The following is a 17,167-nucleotide window of genomic DNA, read 5'->3' as shown; positions in this document are numbered from 1 at the left end:
ATCAATCAGTATGGGATGAACCTCCCATCTGTGATATGTGGACTGTATATTTGTTACTAGATGGGAAGGGTATGCAGCTAGGGTCCTTTTTTTTGCACACTGCAGCCAAAGAGACTAATGTAAGAGTCTTGCCCATTTCATTGCTTGAACATAAAAAAAGAAGTGTTAACACTACTGGAATGTGTGTTTTAGTAAACTAATTTTTTATTCATTCTTAGACCTCTAAGATCTGCATTTCCTCTGTTACTCCTCCTGGAAATCTCAAAATAAACTTGGCACGTGGAAATTCAGACTCCCTTCCCTATGGGTTGTATGTCAGCCAGGGCTGGCGTTAGAGGCAGGCAGACCAGGCAGCTGCCTAGGGCTCCCGCTCCTCCAGGGGTCCCCAGCCAGTGGAGTGTCGCTAATAGCGGCATACCACGCGGCCGCTATGGGGCCTGTGAGTAACAGGGGCCCAGTGCCGCACCTCCCTCTGCATTCAACTTATCGGCATCATAGATGCCGATACAGTTGAAAGCAATAATGGAGAGAGCGTCACATGACTCTTCCTCTCCCATCACTTCCCCTCTGCCTCTGACTCAGCGTGTGCCAGCAAGGGAGCTGAGATGCTCTGCAGAGTACAGAGGTCAGAGCAGGGGGAACGAGGAGGAGAGGTAAGCATTGTATGTGTGTCTGCTGCACTATACTGTGTGTGAATGCATTCTAGTGTGTGTGTGTGTCTCTGCTGCACTATACTGTGTGTGGGAGGACTGCACTATACTGTGAGTGTGGGGGGACTGCACTATTCTGTGTGTGGGGGTGCACTATACGGTGTGTGGTGAGGCTGCATAATACTGTGTGTCGGGATGCTTTATACTCTGAGGGGGATACATTATACTGTGTGTGGCGCTGCATTATAATGTGTGTGGGGGGCTGCATTATACTGTGTATGGGGGGAGTGAATTATACTCTGAGGGGGCTGCATTATACCCTGAAGGGGCTGGATTATACTGTGTGTGTGTGTGGGGGGCTGCATTATACTCAAGTGGGCTGCATTATACTCTATGAGAGGACTACATTATACTTTGAGGGGGCTGCATTATGCTCTGAGGGAACTACATTATACTCTGAAGGGGCTGCATTACATTTTGTGAGGGGGGCTGCAGTATACTCTGTGAGGGCGGCTGCATTAAACTCTATGTACTATATGGGACCTGCATTATACTGCATTGAGGACTATCTGTACCCATCATTCTTCCTCAGCCAATGTAAAGAGGCCGGGAAATAAGTGTCGAACGACTTCAATATTGTCGATTACGCTTGTTTAGTGGCCTGAACTCACGTACTGTAAATACAACAGAAATGTTTCTGTGTGATGGTGCAATATTTGAGCATTTGGGGCCCCACTTTAAACTTTTGCCCAGGGCCCCACTTTGTCTAAAACCGGCCCTGTTGTCAGCACTGATCTAACAGACTATGTAGGAACACACCTTAAGAGGAAAGCAAGCATGCAAAAGCCCACTTGTCAATTTAGAACATTTCCAAGAGGAAAAAACAAATGGTATAAACATTTATTAAAGTTTTGCTAAAATATGTCGGGAGAGGTCTTCTCGAAAGACACACAGCCTCAGTGTCCAATGAGACACATCTAGATCAGAATAAAGCTGTAAAATAAAGGGGACAAAAATCAGCCTCCAAGTTGTGAAGGAAGATGTTTTTGCATTTTTTCATTTATTTTGATCTTCAAATGTTTTTAAAATTAAGAAGTCAGAGTATAACTAAAGAGGCAGGCTACTGTAAGAAACCGGGCTACTCAAGACAAATAATACACCGAGTTCCTGAAATCCTGCAATTAAGTGTCCCCGCTCTGTTATCACCTTTGCCAGACGCTGACAGTGATTATATGGCATCGCACCTGAACAGATTATTCATTGCTCCATGTAAGATATGTACATAAACAGTTCCTAGACAATGTACATCTTGCCTTTCACTGCAATTATCTTAATTATAATGTATGAAGATGCAGATGGAAATTATACTTTTCTTTCACTAAATAGCAGTTATGATGAAGTCTCTAAAACACAACAAGGTCACGAAACGTAAAAAAAAAAGTTTTAATGGAAAATTTGTTTCTTGTAAATATCTCCACTTTTTCCCCCAAACAGTGCATATACATAGTACAGCCGTTGACAATTTTGGGAAGTAAAAAAAATGCTAATTTACTATTTGCTATGAAAATTAACTTGATCTAAAAAAAAACAATTCCATTGAATTTCAGCCCTGCCACAAAATGACCTGCTAAAATCATTTTAATGATTTTTTGGTTAGCTCATAAAGTGTTAATGACGATAAAATTGCCAATATCATTCGGTGATACAAACTGGTTTCTTTAAACAGGGTTGGTTCTTGAAATCATTGTCTTCCTCTGTTAACCATGGTTAACTTAAAGGAAATATGTGCAATCATTATTGCTTTACATCAAAAGGGCTTTACAGGCAAGGACATTGCTGCTTGTTGATATAGTGGAAATCTTACCATCAATCGGATTTTCAAGAACTTAAAAAAAAGTCCAACAAGTGTCAAGACTGTCTCCTAAAGAGGATTCAGCTATGGGATCAGTTCAGCACTAGTGGAGAGCTTGGTCAGGGATAGCAGCAGGCAAGTGTCAGTGCATTGGCATGCACAAGGCAAATGGTTTTGGAGGCTGGCATGTTGTGAGAAAAGGCAGAAAATAAGCCACTTCTCTTTAAGGAATCATAGGATGTCACAGTTGGAAGGGTCCTCATGCCCAACCCCCCAGCTCAAGGCAGGATTCACTAAACCATCTCAGACAGATGTCTATTCAGCCTCTGTTTGAAGACTTCCATTGAAGGAGAATTCACCACCTCTCGTGGCAGCTTGCTCCACTCATTGATCACCCTTACTGTCAAAAAGTTTTTCTAATATATAATCCGTATCTTCTCCCTTTCAGTTTTATTCCATTGCTTCTTGTGTTTCCATGTGCAAATGAGAATAATGATGATCCCTGTGCAATGTGACATCCCTTCAGATATTTGTAGACAGCTATTAAGTCTCATCTTAGCCTTTTTTTTTTGCAAGCTGAACATTCCAAGATCCGTTAACATTTCCTTGTGGGACATACTTTGCAGCCGGCTCACCATCCTGGTAGCTCTTCTCTGAACTTGCTCAAGTTTTTCGATGTCTTTATTAAAATGTGGTGCCCAGAACTGGAAAGAGTATTCCAGATGAAGCCTGACCAATGAGGAGTAGAAGAGGATAATTCCTTCATGCCATCTGTGTTTTGCCTTTTTTTGGTGCTGCATCACACTGTTGAATCTTGCAGTCTGTAATCTATTAATATACCCAAGTATTTTTCACACGTGCTGTTGCTTAGTTCTATTCCTCTCATTTTGTAGATGTAATTTTTGTTTTTCTTGCCCAGATGTAGAATGTTGCATTTCTCCCTGTTAAATACCATTCTATCAGTTGCTGCCCAGACTAACATTTGCTGACAGACTAATAGTTAGCAGGAAGTAAAGGGATCAGACTGCAGAAGACGGAGATAAAAACATGATCTCTGATGAAGCCAACTTCAGACTGTTTAGGACATCAGTCCTCTCCTCAAGAAGGATGATTGTCCAGAGAAGAAAAGGTGAGAACCACATTGAGTCATCTGCATTGCCAATAGTAATATATCATGAGACCATTTATAGTGTGGGGGTTGCTCTTTATCCAAGGGAGTGGGTTCACTCACAAATTTTGCCTAATAACAATAGCATGAATAAAGAAGGGGATCTAAACATCCTCCAAGAGAAAATTCTCCAATTTACTGATGAACAATGCTTTTTCCAGCATGATGGAAGCCATACCACAAGGCAAAAAGCTATAAATGAGTGGCTTGGTGACCAAAACATTGAAATTTTAGGCCAGACCCAGGAGCTTTCCATATCTCAATCCCATTGAGAATCTGTGGTCAATCCTCAAAAAAGAGTGGGCTAACAAAACTCAGAAATTGTGATACACTTCAAGAATGGATTAGGCAAGAATGGGTTGTCATCAGTCATGATTTGACCCAGAACCATATCTAGAAAGGAGCACGAATTGCAGATGTTTTGAAAAATAAAGATCAACTCAACACTGTAAATATTGAGTCTTTTATTAACAGATACATCAAGTTTATGCAAAGTTTTAAGACATTAAATGCTTATAATTATACTTCAGTAACCATAGAAACATCTGACTAAAGGTATGTGCAGATATCGTTTTTTTTTTTTTTCGACACAGGCGTAGTTTTTGATGCAGAAGACTTTTTACGAAAAGACTAGCAGTGTTTTTCCTGAAGCGTCGGCTCCATCATTTGTGTTGCAACTTTGCCGCCGACATCTTCATTTTTAGATCATTCATTCGTTCATTTATACAGTGCCTTGAAGAAGTATTCATACCCCATGAACATTTTTACATTTTTTTCATATTAAACCCACAAACTTAAATGTATTTTATTGGGATTTTATGTGATATACACTTCACAAACACTTGCTATTTGGTGTTGGTATAAGGAAATTATACATGGTTTTCTAAATATTTTAAAAATATAAATGTGAAAATAGTGATGTGCATTTGTATTCAGCCCCCTATAGTCTGATACTTTGTAAGACCACCTTTCACTACAATTACTGCTGCAAGTCTTGCGGGGTATGTCTCCCCCAGCTTTGCACATCTAGAGGCTGACATTTTTGCCCATTCTTCTTTGCAAACTAGTTGTATGTCAGTGAGATTGGATTGAGAGCGTCTGAACAGCAATTTTCATATCTTGCCACAGATTCTCAATGGCATGTAGTTCTGGACTGTGACATTCGCACACATGCTCTGAACTAGATCATTCCATTGTAGATGTGGCAGAATGTTTAGGGAAGTTGTCCTGCTGGAATGAACCTACACCGCAGTCTCAAGTCTTTTGCGGGCTCTAACAAGTTTTGCTCCAGGATTGCCATGTATTTAGCTCAATCCAACTACCCATCAACTTTGACCAGCTTCCATGTTCCTACTGAGGCAAAGCATCCCCCACAGCATGATGCTGCCACCACCATGTCTGACAATGGGGATGGCGTTTTCGAGCTGATGTGCAGTGTTAAGGCCCCTTCACATTAAGCGACGCTGCAGCGATACCGACAACGATCCGGATCGCTGCAGCGTCGCTGTTTGGTCGCTGGAGAACTGTCACACAGACCGCTCTCCAGCGACCAACGATGCCGGTAACCAGGGTAAATATCGGGTAACTAAGCGCAGGGCCACGCTTAGTAACCCGATGTTTACCCTGGTTACCATGCTAAAAGTAAAAAAAAACAAACACTAGATACTTACCTACCGCTGTCTGTCCTCCAGCGCTGCGCTCTGCTTCTCTGCTCTCCTCCTGTACTGGCTGTGAGCCGGAAAGCAGAGCGGTGACGTCACCGCTCTGCTTTCCGGCTCACAGCCAGTACAGGAGGAGTGCAGAGCACAGCGCTGAAGGACAGACAGCGTTAGGTAAGTATCTAGTGTTTGTTTTTTTTTACTTTTAGCATGGTAACCAGGGTAAACATCGGGTTACTAAGCGCGGCCCTGCGCTTAGTTACCCGATGTTTACCCTGGTTACCAGTGAAGACATCGCTGGATCGGTGTCACACACGCCGATCCAGCGATGTCAGCAGGAGTCCAGCGACGAAATAAAGTTCTGGACTTTATTCAGCGACCAACGATCTCCCAGCAGGGGCCTGATCGTTGGTCGCTGTCACACATAACGATTTCATTAACGATATCGTTGCTACGTCACAAATAGCAACGATATCGTTAACAATATCGTTATGTGTGAAGGTAGCTTTAGTTGTTTGCCACATATAGTGTTTTGCCTATGACCCAAAAAAGTTCATCTTTGATCTTATCTGACCAGAGCACTTTCTTCCACATGCCATGCAGGGGACATAGGTGCACTGGTCATTAGATTCCTTCTAATAATGCAGTGGTGTCTGAAGATCAAGCTTAAAAATAATTTTACACTACAAATAGATGTTTTACTCATTTGTCGGGTCACACTGCACAATTATCAGTGATTTCTAGGAATTCTCTGACAATAATTGTGCCATGTAAATGCAATCCAAGGTTGACTAAAATGTGTGTGGCTGTATAGATATAACAATTGTTCACCTTGTTAAACATGGTTAACCCTTCAAATAGTGCTACATATTGCAATTATTCCTCTGCAGCATCGAAATCTGAAATTCTAGCAGCTGAATCTTTTTCCTCCCCATCCCCTTTTATACACATAATAAAGCCAACATGTTTCATGGTACTGCACAGAGGACGTCAGAAAATATTATTTATTGCACCATTTCTACACACACACACAGAGCAATCTTCACTTTCCACAGGAAATGAACCATTGAGAGAAATCAGCCACTGGATAATGGCACAAGCATGTATATCTGGATTCTTTTACATAGACGATATTAAAGCATCAGGGCAAGTATTATCAGTCAGTGCCAGAGTGTCAGCTTTCCGTCACCTCGGTTACATCTCGCGTTTTGATTTACTGACCTTATTCACATGACAGAGCCGCATGTCGTGTCTTTTTCTGCTTTGCATATATTATGATACATATTAGAATTTTCTTACAAGGACAATGATGAAGTTTATATTATGGAGGAGCACACATCTGTGAAGACGGCAGCTGACATCTGTACATATGCAAATCAGCCTATCTACATTAGACATGTGAATTTACTTTAGTTCATTGTTTTCAGGTTGATTTTTCCAACCACTTCTAAAATTGTGCTGCTTGCCCTTGGAAACAGACAGCTCCTTAGCTCCTGTCAGCTTTCAGACATGCGATCCAACACTCCTTAGCTCCTGTCTGCTGCCAGACATGCGATCTAAAGGTACCTTCACACATAACGATATCGTTACGGATATCGTTGCAACGTCACGCTTTTTGTGACGTAGCAACGATCCCGCTAACGATCTCGTTATGTGTGACAGCGACCAACAATCAGGCCCCTGCTGGGAGATCGTTGGGGAATAATCAGGACCTTTTTTTGGTCGCTGATCACCCCCTGTCATCGCTGGATCGGCGTGTGTGACGCTGATCCAGCGATGTGTTCACATGTAAACAGGGTAAATATCGGGTTACTAAGCGCAGGGCCGCGCTTAGTAACCCGATATTTACCCTGGTTACCATTGTAAAAGTAAAAAAAAAAAAAAACAGTACATACTCACATTCTGATGTCTGTCACGTCCCCCGGCGTCCACAGGGTTAAAACTGCTTTTGGCAGGAGCGCTGCTAATGCACGCGCTCCGGCCGAGAACTTCCCTGCACTGACTGTCAGTGCCGGCCGTAAAGCAGAGCACAGCGGTGACATCACCGCTGTTACTGCCGGCGCTGACAGTCAGTCAGTGCAGGGAAGCTTCTTGGCAGCAGCGCGTGCATTAGCAGCGCTCTTGCCAAAAGCAGTTTTAACCCTGTGGACGCCGGGGGACGTGACAGACATCAGAATGTGAGTATGTACTGTTTTTTTTTTCTTTTACTTTTACAATGGTAACCAGGGTAAATATCAGGTTACTAAGCGCGGCCCTGCACGGCCAGGTCGTATCGCTGGTCGTGATCGTTGGTAAATCGTTTAGTGTAACGGTACCTTAACACTCCTTAGCTCCTGTCAGCTGTCAGACATGCGATCTAATGATCCTTAGCTCCTGTCTGCTGCCAGACATGAGATCTAGCACTCCTTCGCTCCTGTCTGCTGCCAGACATGCGATCTTACGTAACTGTAATAGTATCTGCTGAGCTACCACAGTCAGCTGCTCACTGGTAACACAAAATCATTACCAATAAAATAAAAAATGTGCACAAATGCACAGGTTTTATGTAGATTTTTGTGAAATGGGAATTCTTCCTCCAAAGCAGATTCATTTGATTACTTTTGCTGACTTTAGATCTATTGGAAATCTTTGCCTGGAATTTCTGGATTTCTCTCTTTTTAGACACTATTTTTTTTTTAAAGTCAATTGTCCACTACTTCGGTCATCAATATCCAAATTGGTCATAAGCCAAGCTTTAATCCTTATGTCAAAAAATAAAAGTAACTCATAATAATGAATGACAACCTGGGGCTCAAGTGATAAATCAAGAATGGCTATTTATCACTATAGCATGAATAATAAAATCATAATGCTAAATTAAGACATTATAACAATTTGTTTATTTTCCTTATTTCACTAGCATCCTATGATAGTTAGATTTCTGGATATATATGGTATTATTCCTAAAATAAGTGCCTATAACTCTTCCATTAGAAAGCACTATGATATTTAAAAGAGCTAGTCTTAATAAGCTCCCTAAACTAGAGTCTTGTCCAAACTTACTACACCTCTAGAAGCATAGCATAAAAAACAAAATTAGACAAATTGCTGAGAAATAAAGAGCTAAATTAACTTGCCGTTCATGTCATATTTGTTAGGTTTATGGGTACAGGAAGATCAGTCGAAGAAAAATTATTTAAAGTGATATTCATACTTCTCTTACAATACATCATTTTGACATTCGTACCTGGCGGGCTCCCATGTCCAGCAGCAGCTGTGGCAATGGCAAAGGCTGAAGCAGGAGAGACGGAGCAACAGCGAGAGTTGTCAGAAGTCTGCACTGTAAAATAAGGAAACACATTACAAAATTATGAAAAATTTTAATGTTGCGGGGGAAACAACAACGTAAACTGTAAAAACCCATTTATAGTAAACTATAAAACAGTAAGCATGGCATGCGGAGCATATTTGCACATTTTTCTTTTCAAGAGTGCATTTCCTCTTTAAAAACCCACCCTCTTTAAAGGGAACCTGTCACCACCAAAATCGAAGGTGAGCTAAGCCCACCGGCATCAGGGGCTTATCTACAGCATTCTGTAATGCCGTAGATAAGCCCCGATGTATCTTGAAAGATGAGAAAAAGAGGTTAGATTATACCCACCCAGGGGCGTTCCCGCTGCGGTTCTGTCCGATGGGCGTTGCGGTCCGGGGCCTCCCATCTTCTTACGATGAAGTCCTCTTCTTGTCTTCATGCTGCTGCTTCAGCGCAGGCGTACTTTGTCTGCCCTGTTGAGGGCATAGCAAAGTACTGCAGTGCGCAGGCGCCGGGAAAGGTCAGAGAGGCCCAGCGCCTGCGCACTGCAGTACTTTGCTCTGCCCTCAAAAGAGAAAACAAAGTATGCCTGCGCCGGAGCCACAGCGTAAAGACAAGAAGAGGACGTCATTGTAAGAAGATGGGAGGCCCTGGACCGGACCGCGACACCCATCGGACCAGACCGCCCACCCAGGTGAGTATAATCTAACCTCTTTTTTCTCATCTTTCAGGTTACATCAGGGGCTTGTCTACTGCATTACAGAATGCTGTAGATAAGCCCCTGATACCGGTGGGCTTAGCTCGCCTTCGATTTATGGAGTGACAGGTTCCCTTCAACCCTTTCGCGCCAGAGCCTGTTTTCACCGTTGTGACCAGACCAATTTTTACAATTCTGACCACTGTCACTATTATGTGGTTATAACACTTGAACGCTTCACTGATTCTGAGATTGATTTTTCGGGACATATTTTATGACAGTGGTAAACATTTGTTTTATATGACTTGCGTTTATTTCTAAAAATATCGGAAGTTTGGCAAACCTTTTGCAAATGTCACAATTTTCAAACTTTTAGTCTTTATGTCTTTAAACCAGGGAGTTATGTCACACAAAATAGATCATAAATAACATTTCCCACCTGTCGACTTTACATCAGCACAATGTTTGGAACATAATGTTTTTTTGTTACAAAGTTAGAAAGGTTAAAAGCTGATCAGCAATTTCTCATTTTTCCAGAAAATTTACAAAACCATTTTTTTTTTTTTTTTTGTTAGAGACCACGTCACATTTGAAATGACTTAGAGGGGCCTATATGACAGAAAATACCCCAAAGTGACACCATTCTAAAAACTGCACCCCTCAAGATGCTCATAACCACATTCAAGAAGTTTACTAACCCTTCAGGTGCGTCAAAAATTAATGGAACGTGAAAGGAAAAAAATGACCATTTAACTTTTTCCCACAAAAATAGTACTTTAGCGCCACATTTTTCATTTTCACAAGGGTGACAGAAGAAAATCCACCACTAAATCTCTTGAGTACACCAATACCACATATGTGGAGGAAAACTACTGTTTAGGCACACAGCAGGGCTCGGAAAGGAATACTAAATTGGCTTGAATTAAAGGGAACCTGTCACCACTTTTTTGCTCTATCAGGTAAAAATGTCATTTAATTGATTGTCAGGTATGCATTCCACATCTACATTTGAAACCCCCTGACACCCCATGCATCACCCATAGAAACCTTTTTTATTTGTCCCGCGCTGTATATTAATCTCGCAGAGCGCCATACTGCTTTTCGGCTTTGCCCGCAGTTGGGCAAGCATACTGTGCATGCGCAAGGTCTCATTGCAATGCGCAGGCGCAAAATCTGTACGCACTCTCCGAGATTCACGGCAAAGAATGCGTACAGCAAGCCAAGGAGGCGTGGAGTGAGGGAACAGAGGCAACGCCCATCGGACCGGACTGAACAGATTAACATACAGCGCGGGACAAATAAAAAAGGTTTTTATGGGTAATGCATGGGGTGTCAGGAGCTTTTAACCCCTTCATGACCGGGGGATTTTTCGTTTTCCCATGTTCGTTTTTCGCTCCCCTCCTTCCCAGAGCCATAACTTTTTTATTTTTCCGTCAATTTGGCCATGTGAGGGCTTATTTTTTGCGGGACGAGTTGTACTTTTAAACGACATCATTGGTTTTAGCATGTCGTGTACTAGAAAACGGGAAAAAAATTCCAAGTGCGGTGAAATTGCAAAAAAAGTGCAATCCCACATTGGTTTTTTGTTTGGCTTTTTTGCTAGGTTCACTAAATGCTAAAACTGACCTGCCATTATGATTCTCCAGGTCATTATGAGTTCATAGACACCAAACATGACTAGGTTATTTTTTATCTAAGTGGTGAAAAAAAATTCCAAACTTTGCTAAAAAAAAAAAAAAAAAATTGCGCCATTTTCCGATACTCGTAGCGTCTCCATTTTTCATCATCTGGGGTCAGTTGAGGGCTTATTTTTTGCGTGCCGAGATGACGTTTTTAATGATAGCATTTCGGTGCAGATAGGTTCTTTTGATCGCCCGTTATTGCATTTTAATGCAATGTCGCGGCGACCAAAAAAACGTAATTCTGGCGTTTCGAATTTTTTTCCCGCTACGCTGTTTAGCGATCAGGTTAATACTTTTTTTTAATTGATAGATCGGGCGATTCTGAGCGCGGCGATACCAAATATGCGTAGATTTGATATTTTTTTTATTGATTTATTTTGATTGGGGCGAAAGGGGGGTGATTTAAACTTTTATGTTTTTTTTATTTTTTTCACAATTTTTTAAACTTTTTTTTTTAACTTTTGCCATGCTTCAATAGCCTCCATGAGAGGCTAGAAGCAGGCATAGCACGATCGGCTCTGCTACATAGCAGCGATCTGCTGATCGCTGCTATGTAGCAGAATTGCACGTGTGCTGTGAGCGCCGACCACAGGGTGGCGCTCACAGCGACGGGCAATCAGTAACCATAGAGGTCTCAAGGACCTCTATGGTTACCATTCACAAGCATCGCCGACCCCCGATCATGTGACGGGGGTCGGCGATGACATCATTTCCGGCCGCCCGGCCGGAAGCGGTAGTTAAATGCCGCTGTCTGCGTTTGACAGCGGCATTTAACTAGTTAATAGGTGCGGGCAGATCGCGATTCTGCCCGCGCCTATTACGGGCACATGTCAGCTGTTCAAAACAGCTGACATGTCCCGGCTTTGGTGCGGGCTCACCGCGGAGCCCTGCATCAAAGCAGGGGAGCCGGCATCGGACGGTATAGTACGTCCGATGCCGGCAAGGGGTTAAATGTAGATGTGAAATTCATACCTGGCAATCAATTAAATGATATTTTTAGCTGATAGAGCAAAAAAGTGGTGACAGGTTCCCTTTAACAGCCGACTCCAAGTGGCATTCGGAGAGCCCCTGAGGTGCCTAAACAGCGGAAAACCCCCACAAAATACCCCATTTTGGAAACTAGACCCCACAAAGATTTTATCTATATGTGTGGTGAGCACTTTAAAACCTCAGGGGCTTCACAGAATTGTATAATGTTGAGCTGTAAAAATTAAAAAACACATTTTTTTCCACAAAAAAAATTTTTTTTGCCTCATTTTAAAAATTTTTTCACAATGGTAACTGAAGAAAAGGAATCCCCAAATTTGTTGTGCAATTTTTCAAAAGTAAGCAGGTATCCCATATTTGTTGTAAAGGACTGCTTGTGTGGATGGTAGGGCTGGAAAGGGAATGAGTATTTTTTTGGCTGCAATAGGTTGCGGATACTATGTCACATTTGAAGAGCCCCTGGCATGCCAAAAGAGCAGAAACCCCCAGGTGATCTTAATTTTGTAAACTACACCTCTCAAGGAATTCATCTAGGGGAGTAATGAGTATGTTTAACCCTCAGGTGATTTACAAACTTGTATAAAATTGGGCTGAGAAAATGAAATATTACTATTTTTTCCACTAAAATGTTAATTTGACCCCAAGTGTGCAATTTTCAAAAGGGGTAATAGGAGAACATGCATAACAAATTGTACTGTTTGTTTTCTCCCGAGTGCATCAATACCCAATAAGTGGATGAAAACTACTTTGACGTACAGTGCCAAGCTCAAACGTGAAGGAGCGCCATCTTACAGTGCATTTTGCTGCACTGCTTTGAGGGGGCCATGTCACATTGGCAGAGGCCCTGAGGTGCCAGAACAGCAGATCCCCCCATAAATGACCCCATTTTACAAACTACACCTCTCAATTAGTTCATCTAGGGGTGCAGTGATCACATTGACACCACAGGTGGGTCACAGAACTTTATTTTTTCTTCACTGCCTAATGGTATAATTACATTTTTACCACAAAAAAAAATTGTTATAGCCCCAGATTTTACATTTTTACACTGGGAAATGGGTAAAAATTTTGCCAAAATGTGTCACACAATTTCTGCTGAACTTGTCAATACCCCATATGTGGCTGTACAGTACTGCTTAGCCACATAACGAGACTCGGGAGGGACGGAGCACTATTTGACTCCTGAAGAAATTATTATAGAGTAGATTCTGGACTCCATATACAGAGCCCCTAAATGCTAGAAAAGCAGGATTCCCCTCAAGTGACCCCATTTTGGAAATTACACCCCTTTGGGAATTTATCTACAGGGGTAGTGATGATTTTGACTCCATAAGTGTTTTCCAGAAACAAGCAGCAGTGGATGTTGCTGAGGGAAAACTGCTGTTGTAGTGACCAGTACACTGTAATGACCAGCACATTATGCTCAGCACATGCTTCAAGAGACATGCACTCGTAAATTAGGCGGGCTCTCATCGCTACAGAAATGCCAAACATGTGGACGCTAAATGTGGATTAAGCACACTGGGGCTCAGAAGGGTGGGGGTATTTGAATTTGGGAGCACAGAATTTGGTGAATTTCTTTTGGAGGGCCAGGAGCCATTTTGCTTTTCCAGAGCATTTGTGCTACCTGTAACGTGGAAGCTTTTTTTTGGATTGAGTTGAAGCTTTTATTGGGAACATTTTACATAACATTTGGGATCACATTTATCTACACTCTGCGCTTACCACTTACTTTGGAGTTTCCATCTAAATTTCAGAGTGACGTGATTTAGAGGAAACCTCCAAGGTATCCATTCACTATAATGAGGCAGCAGAGTTACTCTGGACTCTGTCTGGCCTCTGTTCAGTGGTGCCCTACTTTTCCCAGGTGAACAAAACTGTCGGACCGTGCATTTATGTATGACTAAAACGAAGGACACCACCAGATGACAGGTCAGACAGCATCCACAGTGCCTCCATCTGCCCCATTATAAGGAATTTTTCCCCCGGGGTTTCGTTTGAATCACATATTTCAGAGATTTACACGGAAATTCCGGCATAAGCGCTCAGCGCAGATCGCAGGATAAATGTGAGCCGAGCATTACTGAGATCTTTTTGAGGCAAAATGAACAACTCAACAGCAGGCGAAGAATTGGTTTTATTTTATTTTCACGCCGTGCCTTGTGTGGTATAAGTGATTAGATGACTTTATTCTTCGTGTCAGTGCCATTACAGCGATACCAGATTTATAGCAGGTTTTTATGTTTGGCAGCTGTCACACACTAAAAGATGCTTTTATTGCAAAAACAAGTTTTTGCATCACCATATTTTCAGAGCTATAATTTTTCCAAATTTTGGCCGACAGTATTGTGACGGCTTGTTTTTTTGCATGACATTTTTGATCACTTTCTTTTCTGATTTTTGGGAGACAGAATGATCAAACACAAGGAATTTAGGAATTGTTTTTTAGGGTTTTTTTTATTGCCATTCCATGTGTGGTACAATGGATAAGGCAGTTTTAGGCTACTTTCACACTTGTGTCGCTTGGCGTACGTCGCAATGCGTCGGTTTGGTGAAAAAACGCATCCTGCAAATGTGCCCGCAGGATGCGTTTTTTCTCCATAAACTTGTATTACCGACGTCATGCGTCGGATGCGTCGTGTTTTGGCGGCCGCGACGCACAAAAAACGTTCAATGTAACGGTTTTTTTGTGCGTCGAGTCCGCCACTTTTGACCGCGCATGCGCGGCTGAAACTCCGCCCTCTCCTCCCCGGAACTCTCAATGGGCAGCAGATGCGTTGTAAAACTGCATCCGCTGCCCACGTTGTGCTACATTTAACGCACTGTCCGTCAGTACGTCGGGCCGACGGTTTGCAACGGCCCCGTACCGATGCTAGTGTGAAAGTAGCCTTATTCTTCGGGTCAGTACTATTACAGCGACGCCACATTTATACAGCTTTTTATGTTTTGACGCTTTTCACAATAAAAACTATTTTATAGAAAAAAAATAATTGTTTTTGCATCACTTTATTCTGAGAGCTATAACTTTTTTATTTTTCTGCTGTTGGAGCTGTATGGCAGGTTGTTTTTTGTGGGACTAGATGACGTTTCAATCACCAGCCTTTTTATTTCGATTTGACTTTTTGATTGCGTTTTATTCTGTTTGTTAGGCAACATGATGAAAAAGTAAAAGGTTTTTGCTTTTTTTTTTACACTGTGGACTGAAGGAGCTAACAAGTGTCACAGTTTTATAGGACAGCCTGTTCCGGATGCGGCAATATCAAATATGTGTACTTTTTTTGGTTTTACATAAATATATGGTATGTATTTATTGGTTTAATATTTTTCTTTTTTATTTTGCGATTTTTTTATTGTTTTAAAACATTTTTTTACTTTATTTTTTTTTTTACTTTTTTTACTTAGTTCCTGTATGGGACTTCAATTTTTATATCTCTGATCACTGGTCTCATATAATGCAATACACATGTATTGCATTTTATGAGAGCTGACAGTGTTACAGAGGCAGATCGCTTGTTAGACTCAGCTGCAGACTAGGGATGAGCGAGTATATTCGCAATCATTTGGTACTCGGTGAGTAATGCGGGACTTGGAACACAGTGAGTATTTCACTACTCGCCTCTCAATATTCGGATCTCCTGCCCAGTCAATGGGTGCGAGTAAAACAATTGCAGAGCACTCGCACCATGCGAGTGCTGTCCAATTTTTATGCACCGGTGTCCTTTGAAAAGCTGGCAATTCATATGCGGCTACAGTAAAATCACAGTGACAGGTTAGAATAGAATAGATAGAATACATATATACACATAGAATAGGTGTGTGTGAATATATATATATACTGTATATACTCGAGTATAAGCTGAGATTTTCAGCCCAGTTTTTTGGGGAGGGGGAGCGGGGGCTGTCTAATTATACTCACCTGCTCCTGGTACGGTCCCTGCAGGTCCCTGGCTTCCGCAGCTTCTTCCTGTACTGAGCGGTCACATGGTACCGCTCATTACAGTAATGAATATGCTGCTCCACTTCCCATAGGGGTGGAGCCGCATATTCATTACTGTAATGAGCGGTAACGGTGACCACTCAGTATAGGAAGAAGCTGCGGCGCTGGGGAACCAGGGACTGCACAACGCCAGGAGCAGGTGAGTATAATGGGGTGGGGGAGCGCTGCACGATATTCATCTGCTCCCCATTCCGGCGCCGCTCCGTCTTCAGCATCTTCTGCAGTGACGCTCAGGTCAGAGGGCGCGGTGACGTGGTTAGTGCGCGCCCTCTGCCTGAACGTCAGTGCAGAAGACACTGAAAATGGAGCGGCGCCAGAACGAAGTCAGGTGAATATTGAATGTGTCGGGGGCCTGAGCGACGGAGAGGGGAGTATGTGATTTTTTTTTTTATCGCAGCAACAGCAAATGGGGCAAGTGTCTGTATGGAGCATCTTTTGGGGCCATAACTTTTGTGCAGCACTATATGGGTCAAGTGTCTGTATGGGGCCATAATCAACGTTTGTGCAGTACTATATGGGGCAAGTGTCTGTATGGAGCATCTTATGGGGCCATAATCAACGTTTGTGCAGCATTATATGGTGCAAATATCTTTATGGAGCATCTTATGGGGCCATAATCAACATTTGTGCAGCATTATATTAGGCAAATGTGTCTATGGAGCATCTTATGGGGCCATTATTAACCTTTATGCAGGATTACATGGGGCATATTTTAATATGGAGCATCTTATGGGGCCATCATAAACTTTATGGAGCATTATATGGGGCTCCTGATTCAATATGAATATTCAAAAATACTCAACCTACTGATGTCTCAATTAATTTTACTTTTATTGGTATCTATTTTTACTTTTGACATTTACCGGTAGCTGCTGCATTTCCCACCCTAGGCTTATACTCGAGTCATTAAGTCTTCTTCCCAGTTTTTTGTGGAAAATTAGGGGGGTCGGCTCATACTCGGGTCGGCTTATACTCGAGTATGTACGGTATATATATATATATATATATATATATATATATATATATATATATATATATATATATATATATATATATATATATTAGAGATATAGATGGAATATTAGCCGGTAATTCATTTGTCAGATTCTATAAAACCGGGAGCGGTGCTAATGCGACCATCCCAGCTGAATGAATGAGAAGCTGCCGGAGCAGCATCAGTGACT

General features: G+C 42.1%; 1 protein-coding gene across 4 annotated transcripts in view; it reads right to left on the bottom strand.

Annotated features, from left to right (window-relative positions):
* Positions 1-17,167, bottom strand: part of RASGRF2 (Ras protein specific guanine nucleotide releasing factor 2) — a 400,547-nt gene that overhangs the window by 58,857 nt on the left and 324,523 nt on the right. For all 4 annotated transcript variants that reach the window (XM_069751051.1, XM_069751070.1, XM_069751043.1 and 1 more), the window contains one exon: positions 8,555-8,647. In XM_069751051.1, coding sequence (XP_069607152.1) covers positions 8,555-8,647 — 93 coding nt within the window. The remainder of the gene's footprint in view (positions 1-8,554; positions 8,648-17,167) is intronic.

Source organism: Ranitomeya imitator, chromosome 1 (genome assembly GCF_032444005.1).
Source record: "Ranitomeya imitator isolate aRanImi1 chromosome 1, aRanImi1.pri, whole genome shotgun sequence".
NCBI classification, from domain to species: Eukaryota; Metazoa; Chordata; class Amphibia; order Anura; family Dendrobatidae; genus Ranitomeya; species Ranitomeya imitator.
The sequence above is the reverse complement of the archived record's forward strand: the minus strand, read 5'-3'. Positions and strand labels throughout refer to the sequence as shown.